Source organism: Anopheles gambiae, chromosome 2 (assembly GCF_943734735.2).
Source record: "Anopheles gambiae chromosome 2, idAnoGambNW_F1_1, whole genome shotgun sequence".
NCBI lineage: Eukaryota > Metazoa > Arthropoda > Insecta > Diptera > Culicidae > Anopheles > Anopheles gambiae.
In genome coordinates, this window is record NC_064601.1 from 60,284,998 (window position 1) to 60,304,573 (window position 19,576).

Consider the following 19,576-nt stretch of genomic DNA (forward strand, 5'->3'; position numbering starts at 1 on the left):
TGTTTATTTCGCTAAACAAAGTTCTTGAAATGACTGTTCACCCTCGGACGCGTTTTCATAAACCCCAACGTCCAGTTCATCCAATGGTTCAGCATGTATCATTGTTTCGAGCTCCTGTGTGATGGTGGTTTCATGATCTTCAATCTGCTTCGGTTTGTGTTTCAATACTTTCGAAGTTTTTCATCAGTGTGGTCCTCTACGATGGTAGTTGCACTATTTCGATAGTTGGTTCAATCGTTTCAATTTTGTTTCGCTTCAAGATCGTTTCGGGCATTTGTATGAATTTGCCATCTCTACTAATCACTATCTGATTAGTTTTGCGATTAAAAAAACGATAGGTTCTTCGTTCTTCAGCATATCCAACGAAAACCATTTTTTCGCCTTCTTCTTCTTCTTCTTCTTCTTCTTCTTTGACACAACAACCGCTGTTGGTCAAGGACTGCCTGTACTCACTAGTGACGTGAGCTTGGCTTTTTGATTTGAACCCATGACGGGCATGTTGTTACGTCGTACGAGTTGACGACTGTACCACCAGACCGGCCTTTTTCGCCTTCACATCAAGTTTAAAACGCTTCTCTTTGGGTACATGTAGCGGAATTTGGGGCAAGTGTGCCACCTTAAGCATTTCAAGATATAACTCACTAAAACGTGTTTTTCAAAAGCCGATTTAAATCTCATAACCATTTTACATCTAATTCCTCACTTATAAATGAGTTTCGTTTGAAAAAAGTGCAAACAAAACAGTTTTTGAAGCGTTTGAAAAAGGATCCAAAAAGACGTTGTTTTTGGGCTATGGGGCGAGTGCCACTCGTATGGGGCAAGACAGCCATCTGGTTAAAATAACCGTATTTCTTTGATAATTGGAAATTATTACGTTTGTACCACTAGTGTATGTATTCCTACATGTCTTGAGTCACCAATGAACCCCTTTTCATCACAAACTGTATCGCAATATCGTTGTTGCTAGTCTGTTTTTCCGGAGTAGAATCCGCTCGTAAAAGCGCACCATACCGCTGAACGCTACAACAATGTTTACATTTTTGACAGCTCGCGCCTATGAAAGATGGTGGCACACTTGCCCCAAATAGAGATGGCCCTTTTGCCCCAAAAGTTGTAACTTTTTTGAAATTTAATTTTTCAGTGACAAAAAGAAAGTTTTTTTCAACTAACGCCACAAAAAATTTAACGTTTTCTCAGCTATACGGTGGTGTAAATATTTTCTCGGTTGATTGTTCGCATGATTTTTGAGAGCTTATTTGGTTAGATTAAAAAATTATAATATTCTGCTCAATTTTGAAACTCAACATAAATCAGTTCAAAACAATGGGAAATATCGATTGGTCTATATGAAATTCGGCTCAGTATACCCAGTCATTGGAAAGCAACAACTGTATACACAATTGATCATTAAACTAAAGTTTTTAAGGAAAAATGCTTGGTGGCACTCTTGCCCCGTATGGCACTCTTGCCCCAAATTCCGCTACGCATGCTTCCGAACCAAAAATTCTGGTATGACTATGTGATGGTTTCTTATTATGCCAAAATTCATACGGTGTCTTCTCAAGTGATGATGATGGTAGCCGATTCTGCAAATAGTTTGCAGCTGTTATTGCTTCCCCCCAATACTGCTTTCCGAGACCAGACTCAGCAAGCATGCACCTAACCATCTTCACAACATATCGATTCTTTTGTTCCGCTTTCTCGTGCTGTTGAGGTGAATAAAGAGCTGTCTTTTGATGAATAGTCCCGCTTTCCGCTAAAAACTTATTCAATTTTGCTCCAGAATATACTCCTCCTCCATCCGTGCGTAGGATTCTTGGATAGCACCCAAACTGATTTTTTACTAAGTTAATATACTCATGTATTTTAAACTCAGCCTCTGACTTTGCCTTCAACAGATAACTAACAGTGTATCCAGTAAAATCATCTAAGATCGTCATAAAATATCTGTTACCTCCTGGTGTCGTAACTACCATCGAGCCTCCAATATCAGAATGAATTAAATCACCAACTGTATGCAACTTACTTAAAGATTCTTTCGGGAACGATAAGCAATTCATCTGAATATCGCACCTCTTGAATTGTAGTTCATATCCAAGTTCTTTTTGAACAATCGCAGAGATGGCTTCGGGATCTCTATGGCCTAACCGATGATGCCACAGATGTTCACACAATTCCGGGTGTTTCGATTTTGTAAGTAGTACTTTTTCCACATAATTTTCAGCCGATAGAGTCCACTATGTCGCTCGCCTAAAAGCATTGTTTCTTGTCCCCGCATAATTTTGAAACCGTTTCTATCGAATAAAATGTTGAATCCAAGGTCACAAATCTTACTAACCGAGAACAAATTTCCAACAAGTGATGGAACAATCATAACATCGTTAAGCGTAACCTTCACTCGATCACCATTGTTTGTAGCAGACACGATTGTTCCAATACCAGTACCTTTACACGCTATGTTCGTCTCATCAGCTAAGCAAATCTCCAGTTGTCTGAACGATTTTTGTTTTTCAAAAAAAAAAATCATTATTTGTCATATGTGACGTCCAGAATCCAGATACCAAAAGTTTCCTTCACATGCTGATGTGACGATCAAACACATCTCCTTTTTAGGGTGAACTTCTTTAACTAAGTTGGGTCTGGCACCTCTCCGGTTGTTTTTCATACAAAAATCTTTTTGAACGTCAGCCATCAGTGGACAATCTCGAATAAAATGTCCCTCTTCTTGACAAAAATGACAAACGCCACGTTTGTTCATCTTTGGTAAAGCCTTGATGCTGGTTCCAATTTTCAACGCCTTTTCATTACTCGGACCACTTTGAAAATCGTATCATTTTTGCCTGCGACACCACTCGTCACGCAATTTATTTTTTACAAAATCCACCGTGATTTTATCCTTCGGGTAGCTTTCGATTAAGTTTTACTCGTACGACTTAACAACATGCCCGTCATGGATTCAATCCCCAAATGGACCGTGCCGCCATACGTAGGACTGACTATCCTGCTATGGGGGGAAATCTATTAGTCACTGAAAGCCAAGCCCATAAGTGGTACAGGCAGGCCTTGACCGACAACGGTTGTTGAGACAAAGAAGAAGAGGCTTTCAATGACGTTGATGAGTGTTCCGTAGGACATAGAAAAACTTGAAAGCATTACAGCCACAAACTATCGAGGCTTTAAGCCCTCATCTGCCACTTCCAAACGATTGTGCATCGCCGTCAACTGCTTAAGATGCTCTAGAAGATTTGCTTCTTCTGGCAGCTTCAAAGAACACATCTTTTGCATTACCGTCATCATCTTATTCATAGATTCTACTTCGTGGATACTCATGAGAGTGTCCCACATTTCCTTCGCTGTAGTTTTCCGGCAAATGTGGACCAACTGATCGTTTTGCACGGCCAAACCGATCATATGACGTGCCTCTCCATCTTTTTCAGACCAGGCCGCCATCTCTTTTTCCTCCGTTGGCTTCGGTTCTTTCGCGCTTTTCATCAGGTTCTCCTTGGTCAACTTCAGCTCCATTTGGAACTTCCATATTTCAAAATTCTGGTCGTTAAGTTTCTCAATCTTGTCATCCGCCATTTTTTCTTGCGACAGGGTTCAACCTTTTTCGACCAACCAAGCACTTATGAAACTCCGGAAAAAAAATGAAACGATGAACTCCACTGATTCCAATTCAATTTAATCCGCGTTACACTGGGCCCATTACCTATTGAAAGTATGTGTTTAAGTATACGCGCCCTCTCAAATCGCTGTCAATTGCATGGCGGGTGTGTTTGATTTTTTCGTCTTGCGCTGTGCGTTTCTTTCGATCAGCGATCGCTCACACTCACTGCGTATTTTTTTGTTATCTGAAGCAAACGTTGAAGTGGCCGAATGTCTGCGTAGATCCTGTTGCACACGTTGATTACTGTAAAAATAAGTGTGGAATGAAGCTGCGCGATGTTCATAACATACATTACGAATCATTCGCGCAGCTTCATTTCAATGCGCACAACATTTGAACACTTGACAACTTCACAAAATGATAACACCAAGCGCCCAGGACTTAAGCTGACAGACGTGTGGCTCCTCGCTGCGGATCCTTGAGCTGTAGTGATGATTTCGTGTGATAGCAAGAACGAAAGCATTCAGAGGAATTTTCGGTGCAGCAGTGCAAGCGAGACACCGATACCAACATGCGGCCGCGAGTAGATCAATCTGAGCACGCTGGAGGAAAGTGAACGAGCACATTTACACATTTGTTGTTTGCAGAATCGCAATGAAATAACGCAGCACACTTGAGGGGTAGAGTTGAGAACGCAGAGAGAGAGAGAGAGTTTATTCAACCTAGCAACTTACTTTATACCCTTTCTCTTGTTACTTGACATTATATTCATGCCAGGTAGCATCACGCATAACAGTGGTAAACCATTATTCCACACTCCTCCTCATGAATATATTGTTCGATCGGATCCTACATTAACGAGTCCTAATCCTATCGATAATTCCTTAAGCTTTTGTGCTCCTACAGGTTTAGTTAACAAATCGGCTAACATTTTATCTGAAGCAAAATATTTTAATTTAGCAATATTCTTAGTGCAAAGATCTCTTGTGTAATGGTATCTAGTATCGATGTGTTTTGATTTTCTTTTTTCATGATGTACTGATGTAAAATCAATACAACTTCTATTGTCTTCGTCAATAAGAGTTGCTCTTTCTTGTTTTAGATCCATGTCCTCTAATAACCTACGTAGCCAAACAGCCTATTGACTTGCTACCGAAAGAGCTATGTACTCTGCCTCCATTGTAGACATCGATACGCACGTTTGCTTTCTACTAGTCCAGCTAATAGTGCCTCCTCCTATACGGTATAGGAATCCGCTACAGGATTTTCTATCACTGGTATCGCCTGCCCAGTCCGCATCGCAGAATCCTACAGGTTCAATTGTTTCATTTGAACTTCCTAGCTTTAATGCATAATTTATCGTATGTAGCAAATACCTAACTACCCTCTTTGCTTCAAGCCAATCTGCTTCGATAGGCTCTCAACGAAGAGATTTATAAGTGTCTGTTAGATTTTGAGACATGCAGAACACACCCGTAAGTTAGGCAACGAAATAACAACGCCCATGCATAGGCAACACGCATTACATGTATTTTCCCTTTAGACAGAAACCCCATTTAAACCAGTTCAAACAGAATCCAGTTTGATTATTGCCTACTTAACAAGAATTAAACAAGAAAATGAATATATCGCTAACGGAGCACGTAGGCTCCTGATAAGAACACCCCAGAAATCACCAATAAATTGAGTAAGAATTCTAGTGTAATTAACTAGTTCTTCCTCAAAGTTTTTTTGTGAGCATTGCTCTTCTTGGGAAATTCGATTCTCATGAAGAGTGGCAAGACCTCTTTGGTAAATTCCGTTGTTAGATAGGCGGAATTTTGCATTGGGGTGCCAGCCTTTGTCAAGACTTTTGCTCGGGAGTACTGCTCCCCTTTCTTAATACAGTCCACGAGACGGAGTAGGCCGTAGAAACCTACATTTCGGTCCTTCGAACCGGATAACGCAACCAGGTGCGTTCATCACCAGGAGACAACCAACCAGGGTTGGTCTCATCTTCGGCAATCGGACGGATTGCATCTTGGGCAACTAGGGTTGCCACTTCGGCGGACAACCGGGCGGGTTGTTCCCATCTTTGACGGACAACCGGGCGGGTTGGTCCCATCCTCGACGGACACCCAGGCGGGTAGGTCCCATCTTCGCCAATCGGACGGATTGCATCTTCGGCGGACAACCGGGCGGGTTGGTCCCATCTTCGACGGACAACCGGGCGGGTTGGTCCCATCTTCGACGGACAACCGGGCGAGTTGGTCCCACTTCAAGTGCAACAAAGATAACAACGATCATCGTCAGCACACGTGGGGATTAGACTTGCCCAATGTCTATCTCACGTGCACCTCTTTTAGAAGAAGATCATCCAATCATCGAAGACCAGGAAGGCGGCGAAATGGCACAAGCCAATGTTCAAGAAGAATGTGAAGCGTCACAGCCAAACTCTTCAAAGTATATCCAAAGTCTACGCGCCAAACACAAAGGCTTATGTCGCAAGCTGGCAAACATGAACACCGAACAGAAAGACGACAGCATATCTCAAGTCCAACGAGTTATGCTGGAAGAACTGAAAGCGGTGCAGAGCCGCGTCATGGATTTTATCCTCGAAGAATTGCCAGATGACGTAGACGAAGATTTGGCAAAAGACGAAGCATTCCACTCACTATATGCTTCTAAGGCAGCGAAGTTGGTCGTAATCGACAAAAAGCCATCGTCAGCTACAACACCTCCTGAAGTTGCATCATCAGCGGTCTCCATCCAGCATCATCTCAACATCCCAATGCCGACTTTTGATGGTCTTTATGAGCACTGGCCAACGGTCAAGGCCATGTTCTTAGACATCATGAAGCGCACTAATGACTCGGATGCAGTAAAACGTCACCATCTCAACAAAGCGCTACAAGGGAAAGCAGCTTGCATCCTGAACACGTCCATTCTGAATGGCAACAACTTCCAGGCGGCTTGGGACGTCTTGCAGAGGCGTTTTGATAATCCTCGGCTGATTGTCGACAAGCACATCGCAGGATTGCTTCAGCTGAAGCATGCACCCCGAGAATCTGCAAAGGACCTGCGGAAGCTAGCGGAAACGTGCAAGAGTTATGTGGATGGTTTAGTGTTTATGAAGCAGACTATTGACAGTACCAGCCACATCATCTACAAGGAGAATGGATCAACTTCCACAACCAGTTGATACATTTACAAAATCTACACATTCCTCGTGTAGCCATCAGGCCAGATTCGACATCAAGCCAGTTCCATTTTTTCTGCGATGCATCGGAAAAGGGATATGGCGCATGCTGCTACATCAGATGCCGAGATGACAACGGAAACATCACGATGCAACTGTACGCGTCGAAAACTAAGGTGACACCGATAAATAGCAAACACTCCATTGCTCGACTGGAATTATGCGCTGCACAATTGGCCAGCTTGCTATATGATCGGGTCGGATTAGCGGTCAAGCTCTCGTCTCCTGCAACCTTCTGGACGGATTCAATGACCATAGTTCATTGGTTACGATCATCGCCAAATTGCTGGAAACCATTCGTCGCCAATTGCGTCTCCCAAGTGCAACACCTGACCCAAAGAAGTGTTTGGCGACACATCCCCGGAGTCGACAATCCAGCGGACTGAGCATCGCGTGGTTGCTTGAGCAAAGACCTTCTAGACAACCCGCTATGGTGGCAGGGTCCTTCCTGGATTCATCTACCCGAGGACCAGTGGTCTGAATCACCAGTACCATCATCATGTGAAGCAGCAGTAGCAGAGCAGCGAGCCACCACTGTAGCTTGTCCAGTTACAGAAAAACCACCACATCGCATCTTTACGCTATACTCGTCATTCTCCAAGCTTCGAAGGATTGTGGCATATTGGGTGCAATACTTCAACAGGCGCTTCAAACGTCGACAGTACGCGGGTATTGGACTTACAACCCAAGATCTACGGGAGGCTGAGGAAGTATTGTGTCGGCTGGCACAACAGGACCAATTTGAGCAGGAAATAAAGGCTCCTCAACATAACATGCCGATACCTTCATCATCGAAGCTGAAATGACTGCATCCGCAACTAGGAGCAAACGGCATCATCCGCGTTGGAAGACGTCTGTCCAATGCACCTCTACTAGAAGACACCAAGCATCCTACCTTGGTTCCCAACAACCATCACCTGGCTGAGATGACGGAGGACCCATCAGACGCAACAGCCCTTATTCCATGCCATTTTTTTGTTGGGTCACATCTGCAGCAGGTTCCAGACGCCGAGATGACGATCGTTCCTGAAAACAGACTCACTCACTGGCGCCTAATACAACAGCTAAAACGCCACTTTTGGAGAAGATGGCACCAGGAATACCTTCAACAGCTTCAGCCGTGTTCGAAATGGGTAAGCGAAGGACAAGTGATTAAACCCGGTACGTTAGTACTAATCAAAGAGGACAATGTGCCACTAACGACATGGCTATTGGCACGCGTTACGGAAGTTCATCCGGGAAAAGATGGAAAGATTAGGGTGGCAACGTTGCGCACAAGAACAAAAATGACCATCACTAGGCCTCTAGTTAGGTTGCGTGTTTTGCCTATCAATTAGCATTGCTCTTCTTGGGAAATTCGATTCTCATTAACACGTTGTCTGCCACCATACATGCTCACCGAACTGCCCCGTCAGGCCACGGAATCACTCTTTGAAACGATTGCATTTGCTTTTGTATTTTTTCTCTTTTAAATTCACCGATTCTCTTTGTTGTCTCAGTCGCTCCACAATGTCGTTTGTTGGGCTAATTCCATGGAATTTCATTCTTGGAACCCCCCCTCCCCACCATTCCTTTCCCTTTCTTTACCTCTCGCAAAAGTCGGTGACATTCCAATGGGAAAAAATGCGACGCGCATGTAAACGATGCTACAACAATGACAGGCAAAGCATGGGCCGATTAAAGGCACGTGAAACTGTGAAAAGATCGTTTACGTATTGTCCAAGCTGTCCCGATCAACCTCAACTTTGTGATGAGTGTTTTAAGATTGTGCATCAAAAGTAAAGGATGAATAAATGAACTCCAAAATCTTATAATTATTGTTCATTCTCATTCTCATTTATTTATGAAAACATAATAGAAACTCATTTTGATATTTTAATCATTTTTTTAAGAAATAATAACCGTGAAAGAAAAGCATTGTGAAAGAACCGATCAAATACGTGCAAATTTATCTCTTGTAACACGTCTTTTACAATGTGTAATGTGTCAGCCACTATGTGGCTGACGTGGCCCGATCGGAAAAAACCCGTCAGCCACATAGTGGCTGACGTGGCAGACAACGTGTTAAGAGTGGAAAGACCTCTTTGGTAAATTCCGTTATTAGATAGGCGGAAGTTTGCATTGGGGTGCCAGCCTTTTTCAAGGCTTATGCTCGGGAGTACTGTTCCCCTTTCTTAATACAGTCCACGAGACGGAGTAGGCCGTAGAAACCTACAGTGTCTTCAGTGCGATTTCTGCGTAACACTTTGGTGAAGATTCACATACGCTAGTGTACGCTAGTGTTAACGAATAACCCAGTGAAATCCCGTACAGTGAAAGTAAATTTGTGAAATGTTGTGAGCAGAAATAATTTTACACAAATTTACAAAATATTTTGTGCGGTGCACCTTAATGGAGTCCTCTACCGCACGTCTCCACTGCGCATACTCACGTTCCATTGCAGCGGCTTGTTCTACCGCCATGGTCCGGTCGTAATCCGGAGGGACGCTAGCCGACGCCGGAGTTGAGGGTTGATGACCTCGATCCGCTTTTGCCATCGCGCCTTCACTCCGTTGTGGTGAGACTGCTGCTGCTGTAGCTACCCGCGTTGAACCTACCGTTGTCGGTCCGATTCCAACCGGAGTTGGTGTTGGCACGATATCGATCTCTTGCGAGATCTGTCAGGCGAATGTTGACATATATCGAGCTATCTTGATAATAGCTCGAATAAGTCGCAATAAATCCCTCAGATGGCGCTCTAACATACAGACAAGGACGAAAATACGAGACAGCTAGATCTCCAACATTAGGGCCAATTAGGATTTAGTTCATCTGCGGTCAACTTTAGGGCAAACAAGGTCAAGGAGATCAGCTGATCGAGTAAAATGCTGCCATTGTAAAAGGGACAGTAGCAAAAGTCAAGCGAAAGAAGAAAGACTATTTTTTGAACTGTGCAGCGAAACCCCTATACGCGAGAGCCAGTTGCAAGAAAGTCTGCAAAGCTACCGAAAATAAACGGATTGTTACCAGACGTAACAACAGTTGGTGTTGAACAACTCAAGCGGTTGCCGCCATCGCGATAAGCAGTAGCAGTGGCTCCTACGTGATCTGTTTCTCGCATCCAGATCTCCGTCTTTTCTGCGTATTTGCTTATCCGACTGTGGTGATCACAAATCTCTTCTTCCAGCTCCAGTTCGCAGAGCTGGAGCTCCAACTCCTTCTGAGCCTTTTCCACCTCAAATTTTCTCCTTAGGATTTCGAGGCGCTTCTTCTTAACCTCCATGCCGTGGGATAGACTCGCGGATTGGGAGGCTACCTCATCTTTTGCCGCATCTTCCACGACGCTAACGCGCCTTCCTGGGGAAGTGCCGGACATTCCGCTTAGCTGCTGCTGTGGCTCTACCACGTCACAGCTTGCGTCCTGTTCTGCTCGTGCATCCATTTTCCGCAACCACGGGTTTTCACTGTCTGTCGAAAAGGATCACACGCGAATTTGTGCTGCTCCCAACGTTGATACTTAAACACGATTGTTCGGTGAGACCTATACACGATTGTTCCACGCGCGTAGACTTTTTACGATTTCGACGACCACGGGATCATTACACGACATGTGAAGATTCACATACGCTAGTGTAGTTAACTGCCCCGTCAGGCCACGGAATCACTCTTTGAAACGAATGCATTTGCTTTTGCATTTTTTCTCTTTTAAATCAAATTCACCAATTCTCTTTGTTGTCTCAGTCGCTCCACAATGTCGTTTGTTGGGCTAATTCCATGGAATTTCATTCTTGGAACCCCCCTCCCCTCCCTTCCCTTCCCTTTCTTTACCTCTCGCAAAAGTCGGTGACATTCCAATGGGAAAAAATGCGACGCGCATGCAAACGATGCTACAACAATGACAGGCAAAGCATGGGCATCGATTAAACTCATTGCGCTTTTTTGGTTTGATTTGTAAAAATGCAACTTCATCGCCGCAATGTGTATAAACGGTTTTTTAAGCGCCACAGCAACTCATGAGCATTGACCACACGCGAGAAAGAGATGGCGCTATGGAGGGAAAAAGCACGGACGATGGCTGACAGCGATTGGCCGTCTGACGCACTAACACATCGAAACCTTCGACAGCGCGCTCAGGCGAGGGGTTTGAGGCGGAGCCAGGGACGGGCAGCTCGACGAGCTGCTCGACAAATTTGCCGTTGGAGAGAAAAGGAAGGCATGATAAAATTCTCAGGACTCCATGATTTCTTCCGTCGCTTTGCACAGCGGGTGGTACATTTTCTGCGCTGGAAACTGCTCGAATTTGCGCAGCGGGAACTTACTTTATACCCTACCTCCTGTCACTTGACATTATATTCATATATTCATTCAGGTAGCATCACGCCTAACAGTGGTAAACCATTATTCCACATTTGTAACTGTGTAGAAACCAAAACGCGCTCTCGCATCCTTGTGTTTCACACCATGTTAAAAATATCCCGCTCTTTGATTGTAGGAGAATCTGTGTAATCTTTTGACAGGTGCAATGAAAACTATATATAGTTTGCTATTTAAACTTAATTTTAGGATCCCTGAGCATGATTTAAAGGCTCTTAGTGATTTCTAAACAGTAAAAACAAGTGTTAATTTGCTAAAAACCTGTAAAACTGTTGGCGAATCTATCTTTGACAGTGGATGGGGAAAGATTCGCCATCAAACAATCGTTCCGTGGAAAGTTACTGTAACACGTTGGTTCGTACGCGACGGGTAGTTCAACAATGATATGCTTAGACATCACTCTCTAGGCATATTTTTTTATTACCAACACAAGGGGTGGAGTTTTCGGACGTTACTGAATGTCATCGAGGTTTTTCAGGTGGAGGACAAACACAATAAAATTAGTTACACATTTCACTTAGTTTTTGTAAAGTCAAGACTTGACCGACAAGAGACTTAACAGCACAACTTCACTACTGCACGTACTGTGAGTAACTGTGATTCTAACTGTCTCCGACTGTCTGTGTCTGATCTCATCTTGTTTCTTTATTTATATGGTAAATTTCTCTCCAATTGGATTTTGCGTTTACTTTCGCTTTCTGTTTTATGTCAGTTATTCTGAGGGTTAGGTTTTTCGGTTAACATATGGTTGCAATTATTCTGTAAGGTCAGTTCTGGGTTCTGGCGCTTACGCGGTGTTTTGTTTCCTACGCTTACGGTTAACGGTTCGGTTTGTACACACGCGGGTACGGTGTCTCCTATTTCCTTATTTATGAACTGTGGGTTATTATTATGCAACGCTATGATTTTACACTTTACGCACTTGAAGTGCTTTGTGCTGAATAATGTTTTTCACACCTACGGGGTTGTGTGGCTTGTGTGTTTTTCAAGTGTTTTTTGGATAAGCGCTTGTGGCTTGTGTGTTTAAGAGTTTTTTTGGCTAAGCGTTTTTCTGCTGACTTACAATTCCTGGCGTAAGGTTATTTATGTGGTTTGGATTGTGTTAAGTGGTTGAAAGTTGACTTTTTTGTGTGTTGTGTTGTGTTGACAATTTGTGTTTCTTATTTGTAATGAGAAATGTGTGTGAACTGATAATAAACAGTATAGCATGTGCCTGTGCATGCTACATTACCTATTTGAAGTGAAAACAAATTGCCTATATTTTGGCGCCATTTTGTGTCCGGATTCTTAGTAGTAGTCCATTTCGATCTTTTAGAGCAGGAGTCTCCAAACAACGACCTGCGTGCTCGACAGCCTTCAATGCGGCTCGCGATGACATTAAAAGTAGATTTAATCGTGCATACATTAGCTAAAGGTAACATCAAAACGGCCCTCAACAACGATATTTGTGAAGCAATGCTTCCGCGAAGTGAAAAGTTTGAAGACCCCTGCTTTAGAGTGAGCACTATTAACATTTTTTTCCTGAATTAACCAATTTACATCTCCAGTATGACATGACATAGTTTGGTCCATGTTTCCATGACCAAACCATATCATACTTTCAGTGTGGATTCTGCGTGGTTGAAATATTCAAAAATTACTATTATCATGCATTTAAGAGCAGTTTCCATGATACCCCCAGTGTCCATTATTACAGGATTATTAGACAACGGAAAGTTCTGTCATCCTCGATTGGTATTTTTCTGTCAGTAATGTAGGTAACTCAGACTTGGACATAAAAAAAACACTTGTAATAAGACGCGATAATTTTTCCGTCAGTTTTCACATTTTCACCCATTTTTTGATTTCTTGAGTCTCATCACAAGCAATCTAGAAATGTTTATCTCTCACGTTGTTTTTATTAAACACCAATAGTAAATTTAAAAAATTCTATCGACTTTGACAGAAAAATCCTCTCCAGAGCAAATTGGAAATGAGCATGACAAATTCCGTTTTCCAGACCAGTAGTTATCTGTCAATTGTGATACGACAAAAACATATCAAACGAAGGTGACAGTACTTTTCATCGTCCAATAAGCCTATTACCTACCGTTCTTTGGTACATATACTGTGACATATATGACAATAGCACAACGGTTAAAGTTTATACTGATATGTTTATTGTAATATTTAATTTCAGTTAAATCTTTCATGCATAAAACCGACGAACATCAAAGTGAATCTGTTTGGGATAAAATAATGCAAAAATAATGATTTAACAAAAAAATCAAATAACAAAAAATCATATACTATGTAGTTATTACTATTTTTACTTTCTTTGTAACTTACATTACTTGAGATTTTGACTGTTAATGTTGATGACTCCTAGTTGTGAATTCACATTTCCATACGAACGAGAAAAATATGAAAGTGAAAGATCATTTGAATTAATGGAAGCATCGGAAAATGTATCAGCAACCACTCATTATGGATTCTTATAATTTTGTGTCGCCGGAAGGAGACTACAATGTTTCCGACGTAAACAATCGATCAGCCACCATATTTGCCATCAATCCGGATTTTATTGCGCAATGGTATGTATTGCAAATATATTCTATATATGTAATTATATAATTATATTATGCTCCCATGAACGTTGCCGTTGATAAGTCATCCACTAACTCCAGATGGATTGCTTTTACCCAAAATCAAACGAAGTCTGCCATGTAGCTCTTCTGCGCCGTTGCCTGTATTTTCAGAATTAAGTTATATAATAAAACTTATCATCATCATCATCCAAACAGTTGGCAGTTAAAGTATCTACCCTTCTAGCAAACCAGACATACCTTGCACTTCTATTATTACACGCTACTTAATACTGTTCACACACATTTTTCAAAACTTGAACAGCGACTCTGCACTAACGATAGACCTTGGCATATTATTGTAAAATGGGGATTCAATTTTTCCAAAAAGACAGAATCCCTGGCCACCGATGTTTTATAGTTAGGAATTCTTGGATCTTTACTTCTTCTTGTAAAATGGCTATGGATGTCACAACCTCTAACCACTCTTAATCTTTAATGATGAAGCAAGTATCCATTTAGTACTTTATAGATAAATATAATCGTTTTGATAATTATTCGCTGTTTGACAGACATGCAGACGTACGTTTAACAGACGTGATTGTGACGTATGATTTTAGTTTTTTGAATCTTTCGGAGATCATTTGTGTTGTTGCTTTTATTTCCGGTTGCTATATATTGTGTAGTTTTTTCTATCATTCGTCTTTTGAGGGGCAGAGGAACGAATGGCCTGATATTGCGGTAGATGTGTAGCAGAAAATTACCATTTTTGTTCCGGGTATGTGAAACTCTTTCAGTGTTAGTGTTGTGTTTGCAAGTGAATTTTTTAAATAATGCAGTGTTTCAGTTAGTGTTGGGTAAAAAAGCACAATTAAGTGTGCTGTGCGTACACGCACGCACATCTCAGTGTGCGATGCACATTTCGCACTGTGCGCGCTCTCCGCACTGTGCGCGCACTCCGCACTGTGCGCGCACTCCGCACTGTGCGCGCCCTTCGCACTATGCGCGCATAGTATGATGCAAATTTACTAAAAGTTCTTTGAGATACTTTTTGTAAGCAACAGTTTTTCTTGGTTCACTAAATGTGACATTATTATTATTCTCAGCTTGTATATTCTGGCAATATGATTGATTATTTGTTTCATTTTCCATCTTCTTTGATTTCATGCTACGTTTTCTTTTCTTTGCATTATTTAGCTCAGTTGCATGAATGTCTTTACAATTCATCTTATTATTTCTTTCTCCGCTATCTAGCAGTTTTATAACCTTTGTTTTTGGTTTCTCGATCTAACATACTTATGCTACTAACATCATTGACGATTATCGTTTGTTTACAATTTTCGTTTATATTCTGATTATGTATATGTTCTTCATGATCTTCATTAGTTAACTCTTTATTTTTTTTAAATTTTTATTTCTGAGTCGTTAATTGATCTTTTCATTCCATAAATTGTTTGATCTTTCATAGGTTCATAAGATTTAGTATCATAACAGGTTGGCTGACCGGGCAGTCCCCGGTCTTACAAAGAAAAACACATTTTTTTGTCAAAATTCGTTTTTATATTCAACATAGCTCCCTTCAAGAGCGATACAACGATTATAACGACCTTATAATTTTTTGATACCATTTTGGTAGTACTTCTTCGGTTTTGTCTTAAAATAGGCCTCAGTTTCGGCGACCACCTCTTCATTGCAGCCAATTTTTTTCCCTGCGAGCATCCTTTTGAGGTCTGAGAACAAGAAAAAGTCGCTGGGGGCCAGATCTGGAGAATACGGTGGGTGGGGAAGCAATTCGAAGCCCAATTCATGAATTTTTGCCATCGTTCTCAATGACTTGTGGCACGGTGCGTTGTCTTGGTGGAACAACAAAATAACAAAAGTTGCTTGACAAAAGACGCTCTGTCTCACAAACTAATTGACATACAGACGTCAAATTTTGACACAAATCATTTGAAGGTTGGTACTATATAAAAATAATATGCATTTAATACTAGCGGCGCCATCTATGTGTCAGACCGGGGACTTATCAGCCAACCTGTTAGCTAGTCCTGCTGTTCAAATCTATATAATCTTGTTCAAGTTGCACTTTATTGTTCTTTTGATCAATGTTTATATATTCTTTATCATTTTGATTGTAAATGTGATTTTTATACCGTTGATTAGTATCATTATTGTTTTGTGTTAGTGGGATTCGAGCCACTGTGTTTTTTGTATCTTCTGAGAACTGATCATTTGCTTGAGCGCAGCAATTTGCTCTTCTCGGATCGCGTTGCTCTAAAATATTTGTGCTAGTTTATTTCCTATTTTGGATACTGTACCCGGTTGCTTCGCTAGGATGTCTATTTTAAACATTTCCTACATTTTTCTTTCTTCAGTTACTGTTCTGTGGATCCTGAGGTCTCTAGTTATTATTGCTTTGCTGAGGTTGAGACCTCCAGCTGTTGGTATTTGATCGATGCTCATACTTAATCGGATTATTTGCCTGAAGTTGGAATGAGCTATTATATCGGGTTTCCTGACTACTTTGTTTGTTATCAAAATTCATTTTTTTGCGAATTTTTATTTATATTGTCAATATTGACAATTGCCTTGATTGCAGCGTCTAAGGTAGGAATCATATCTGACAGAACTATTGAAGAATCATACCAGAATCATACCGATGGATCTCGTTTTTTAAACCTTTTCCAAAACCTTTCATTGCTATTGTTGGATTTTGATTTTGATAATAGGCAGAACACACCCGCAAGTTAGGCAATGAAGTAATAACGCCCAAGCATAGGCAACACGCATTACATGTATTATCCCTTTAGACAGAAATCCCATTTAAACCAGTTCAAATAGAATCTAGTTGGAATAGTGCCATCGCAACAAGAATTTAACAAGGAAGTGTACGTATCGCTAACGGAGCACGTAGGCTCCTGATAAGAACACCCCAGAAATTATCAATAAATCGAGTTAGAATTCCAGTGTAATTAAATAGTTCTTCCTCAAAATTTTTTGTGAGCATTGCTCTTTTTGGGAAATTTGATTCTCATCAAGATCCCTGTGGTAAAATCCGTTGTTAGATAGGCCGAAGTATACATCGGGGTGCCAGCCTTTGTCAAGGCTTTTGCTCGGGAGGACTTTTCCCCTTTCTTAAATACAGTCCACGAGACGGAGTAGGCCGTAGAAACTTACAGCTATCCTATTAATTTTTTCGCTAGCCAGCTCTGGGGTGCCATTTTCGTTTGAGTAAGCTTGCTCTAGCTCTTCTGCAAAATCCTGATTTTTTTCACCAAAATACTTCAGTGTGGTTTTTTGCTTCATGGAATAGATGACTATTGTAATGTCTTCGGGTGATTCAGTTTTCTTAAAATGTTCATTGATTCTTTTCAAAATGTCGTCAACACTGTGCACCAAATTTCCTACAATCTTTCTTCCTTGTCCTTTTAGTTTGGTTTGAACTAGTGATGTGCTGTATGGAGCACACCCACGACTCCGATCCGACTCCGACTATTGTTAGTTCGATTCCGACTCCGGCAAAATGGAACCACTAGATCCGCCCGGAGTCGGAGTTGTTCGGAGTCGTCCGTAGTCGACCGGAGTCGTCCGGAGTCAACGACTCCGAACGACTCCGAACGACTCCGAACGACTCCGAACGACTCCGACTCCGAATGACTCCGGACGACTCCGGACGACTCCGAACGACTCCGAACGACTCCGAACGACTCCGAACGACTCCGGACGACTACGACTCCGGGTGACTCCGGACGACTCCGACGACTCCGAACGACTCCGAACGACTCCGAACGACTCTGAGCGACTCCGGATGACTCCGACTCCGGGCGACTCCGGACGACTCCGAACGACTCCGGCGACTCCGAACGACTCCGAACGACTCCGAACGACTCCGGATGACTCCGACTCTGAGCGACTCCGGGCGACTCCGGGCGACTCCGGGCGACTCCGTACGGCTCCGGACGATTCCGAACGACTCCGGATATTGCAGCGCGGACCTACCTTCCGGATTCGATTCCGAATTTATCGGAGTCGGATCGGAGTCGACTCCGGATTTTTGCCAACTTTACCCATCACCAGTTTGAACAGCTTGCACTATTATGCGATGATGTTGTTCATCGACTGCTTCCTTTAGCATTTCTAACCCAACTAGCATTGCCTTAGCTTCGTCATCTCTACCGCTTAATGTCGGTATGGCACTGGTTGCCATTTGTATAATATCCAAAGAGTTCATTTTGTTATTAGTTTTCCTGACGTTCTAAAATTCGAATTTTCAACGATATTTAATTTTCTAGATTTATTATTCAGTCTTCTAATCTTTTTAAAACAATTTCTTGTCATTAATATTGTTTCCCTATTTGATGTATAATCTGTATTGCAGTCATATGGCAATCAAGTTGTTTGAAAGAGTCATATCTCGAATTAATCTAAACTTTTGCCTGTTACGCAATCCATCTAGTTGGATTATTTACAACAATTTGTCAGAAAAAGACATGTTAACTAATTATTTCATTGTTGGCAAGAGATAATTTGATTCTAATTGTTGATAATTCTCGTTTCTTTTATGTTCATTTTGCAATTTTGCATATTTAATGCAAATATTTAATGCAAATTTTAAAGTCTGACTTGCTTTTTTAAGTCGTTTGAGGTTGTGTTTACAGTACCTTCTTGAAATACATAACATGTATTTGTTTTGGTTGCTGCTGACGATGCTGCTCGCTGAACATGTTTCGGCGCTTGGTGTATACTCGGTGCTTGATGTAAGCTCGGAGCTTGGAGTGTTTTCTTACGATGTCATCAGTCGATGTCGCTTGGGGTTACTTCTGTCTATTCTCGCCTGCCAATCTAGATTGGGCAGTAAGCTCGCCTTGGTATTTTGTCTTCCACGTTGGGAATTATTTTTCCATAAAATCACGCTGGTCACCTCTCGTGGTCCGTGGTTTTTCCATCCACTCTATTGTCTTTTATTTTAGAATCGTATCACTTGCAATAAGAAATGTTTTCATTGTCAAAACGGAAACTAATTAGTCAGCTGTAATTTGTTCATTGCATCTTGTTTTGCTTGTATTGTCACTATTCTGAAAAGTACTTTTACGACTTTTTGGATGAGTATGATTGAAAGCAATATTAGCACAATGTTCAGTTTTATTTCTTGGCTTTCGTGTTGCTCTGAGTGAACATTTAGGGTCTGGATAATTGTAAGGTCATTATCACCCTTTACATTTGCTTTTGGATTTGAAGCGTCGTTACCCATTTTTCTTTAACTTGGTTGCACTTTGTATCTGTTTTGCTAAGTTTACGTTATGATGAGTCATTTAGAATTGAAACTCAAGGTCTAGGAACTGATTATTTAAGCATTGATCACTTTTGCATTTTTAAATAGATTTTCACAACAATGTGTATTTTCAATTAACTGACACTGTTTTTAAGATTTTTGGTGCATGTGGTAAGTTCTCATAACAAGAGTCTTACACAGCACTGCACTTGAACTTTTTCACTCCACTTTAATGTTCTTGTAGCTTTGTTCTTGCTACGCTGTCACGGTCGCCATGTGGTAGGTTCGGCGCGCACTTTGCTTACCAGAACCGTGTGCGGTAAGTCGATGCGCGGAATGTGGAGGAAGAGTGCAGAACGAGGCGAGGTATCGAGGGGAGAACGTACCGTAGTTGGTTAAATTGCGAATGAATCGTATCATTCGTTTACTTCGTTAGGAAGATGGTCAAGTTACACTTATGCAACGGACGGGTGGAACTACGGAACTTTACTTGCGCGATGGATCGGATTCCAGGCAGCGTTAAACGCTGCGCGAGTATTTAC

General features: G+C 41.7%; 1 protein-coding gene across 3 annotated transcripts in view; it reads left to right on the forward strand.

Annotated features, from left to right (window-relative positions):
* LOC1274421 (uncharacterized) overlaps positions 1-19,576 on the forward strand; it is a 151,268-nt gene that overhangs the window by 80,767 nt on the left and 50,925 nt on the right. For all 3 annotated transcript variants that reach the window (XM_061641834.1, XM_061641833.1, XM_061641832.1), the window contains one exon: positions 13,378-13,771. In XM_061641834.1, coding sequence (XP_061497818.1) covers positions 13,644-13,771 — 128 coding nt within the window. In that variant the 5' untranslated portion in view covers positions 13,378-13,643. The remainder of the gene's footprint in view (positions 1-13,377; positions 13,772-19,576) is intronic.